Below are 2244 nucleotides of genomic sequence, written 5' to 3'. Positions count from 1 at the left end.
CCCCCCCCCCCCCCCCCCCCCCCCCCCCCCCCCCCCCCCCCCCCCAGCCGATTCCTCGAAAACCTCGTCGACGTCTAGTACCTCATCGTCTACCAGTTCTAGCTCGACCAGCGACTCGACTTCTGCGTCTCCATCGACCTCGGCGTCTTCGGTTCGTGCATTCTGTTCACACATGCCCAACATTGGCTGACCGTTTTACAGAGCTCATCGACTGACGCTTCGAGCTCGTCGTCCAGCACTGACTCCAGCAGTTCTTCGACGCAGTCATCGACAAGCGCGTCCGACACCTCCACGTCGTCTTCTGCGACGAATACTGCTGCCACTACACAACCTACCACTGGTGTAGATACCTCCAGCCCCGCCAACACTAGTCCTGCAGCAACTAGCCCCAATACCCAAGGCGCGGCTTCTACCTCTTCCGTCATCGTCTCTGTCACGCCGAGCCCTACAACCACCTCAACGTCTGACGCCTCGAACTCGAGCACCTCCAAGATCACCCGGAACACGCTGATCGTCATTATCGTCGTCGCGTCGAGCGTTGGCATCATCGCCCTCGGATGGACACTCTTCCGCAAGTGGAAGCTCAAGCCCTCGTCGCACTTTGACGACCGCATGCAGCCCATCGACTGGCAGCCCACCACTGACGAGGACACTGGTCTCCCGGCGCACCGCCGCGAGGGCTCAGGCGCCTCCCACGGTTCGTTCCACTCGGGCACCGACGTTGGCAACGGCACCGCCGCGCTCAACCCGATCCCCGACCACGACTTCACCGCCGGCTCCATGGCGCCCGTCGGCGGGTACGCGGACCTGCAGCGTGGCCCGAGTCCGCAGCCGCCGCAGATGGCGTCGCTCGCGCGCGGAGCGAGCGTCGCGCGTCCGAACTACGACACGTACGGCGTGCCGCTGCACTACCAGGGCGGTGCCGGCTACGACGCGTACGACTACACCGGCGGTGGCGGCGCCCCGCGGTACTGAGCGGCGCGCGCCGGCTGCGACGGAACGATCAGCCTTACGCCCTCCATGGCTGCTGCCGGGGCTGTGTATGGATAGGAAATGAAGCCGCTAAGATACCTTACCTGTGTTCATTACCCGGCTTGGTGTCGCGCTAGGCCCGTTCGTCTGACCCTTTGTGCCCGTATACTTCTTCGCCCCCGGGAATACATTCGTTGTATGTCTCCCCGCCGCTGGACGCTTTGCGCTTGTGTTCTCGCTCCGCGCCGCCCGCCGTTGTCGGCGCGCGACGGATATGCCACGACGTGTCTCATGTTTGCTTTCTGCCCGTTCTTTTTCTTCTTGATGAGATGGTCTCCTGGTGACGCCTGCTGCAGCGCGTGGTCTGCGTGTTCTTGCCGGATGTTTATTGATATTACCCATATATGTTTGTTTTAGTGCAATTTGATGCTGTTCTCTGCGGATACGTTGGCACGCTGCGTGTCCAAGCGATCACGAGTGGCACGAGGCAGGGCTACAGAGTTTCAGCGATACAGTACGGCCGATTCGTGGCTTCCGCTACTATTGTTACAGTTGGGTAATGTCCAGGTATGTAGTGATACATCAATCCTCCTCTTCCTCGTCGGATGAGCCTGTCTCCTCAATCACCATAAGTGCGTCGAAACGGCTCGCCACGGTGCCTATATCGGTCTGGTCCCCGACAACTTCGTCCTCGTCGATAACCAGTGACGCGTTGGCATCCTCCCAGTCACTGTCCTCCTGCTCTCCGCTACCGCCGCCGTCGCCGCCGTTGTAGGTATCGTCCACGCCCGCATCCAAGTCAGGCTCCGACAAGTCCTCGCCTCCCCCGTTCTGCGGGATCCAGATGCCGGCGCCCTCGTGGCCCCACTCGTCGAGCTGCTGCGCGCGCACGGCGTGCTCGTCTGCGTCCGGCGGCCAGAACGCCCACCGTATCCTCCCCTCCGCGAGCGCGCGGAGGACTGCACGAGCGCGGCGGCCGACGGAGCACGGAGGTGCAGGCGCAGGTGCAGGTGCGGCAGCGGCAAGCCAGCGGGCACACGAGCACGATCATGAGCAGGAAGGGTGCGAACACGCGCGGTCAGACGGGCAGACACGAGAAGAGCGGAGCGGACACACGTACTCGCGTTCCCCGCACGGTTCACGTCCGGGCGGCCGGCCATCGCGGTGAGCCAGCCCTTCTTGAGCGCGTACGCGGTGAGCACGTCCATCGCGGTCCAGGTGGGCGCGGGGGGAGCGGCAGGCGCGTTCGTCGCCGGGCGCGAGCCGCCGCGC

At 63.9% G+C, this 2244-nt stretch overlaps 1 protein-coding gene across 1 annotated transcript; it reads right to left on the bottom strand.

The window, feature by feature from the left end:
- Positions 1-1554: 1554 nt before the first annotated feature.
- Positions 1555-2180, bottom strand: FIBRA_05231 (uncharacterized protein; the record flags this gene model as incomplete). Its single annotated transcript, XM_012327004.1, has 2 exons — positions 1555-1874; positions 1901-2180. 2 exons carry the CDS (start codon positions 2178-2180, stop codon positions 1555-1557), a joined length of 600 nt encoding a protein of 199 aa, XP_012182394.1.
- Between the last annotated feature and the right edge of the window lie 64 nt (positions 2181-2244).

This window comes from Fibroporia radiculosa (assembly GCF_000313525.1).
Source record: "Fibroporia radiculosa TFFH 294 genomic supercontigs, scaffold4066, whole genome shotgun sequence".
Lineage (NCBI taxonomy): Eukaryota > Fungi > Basidiomycota > Agaricomycetes > Polyporales > Fibroporiaceae > Fibroporia > Fibroporia radiculosa.
This window is presented reverse-complemented; position numbering and strand designations above follow the sequence as displayed.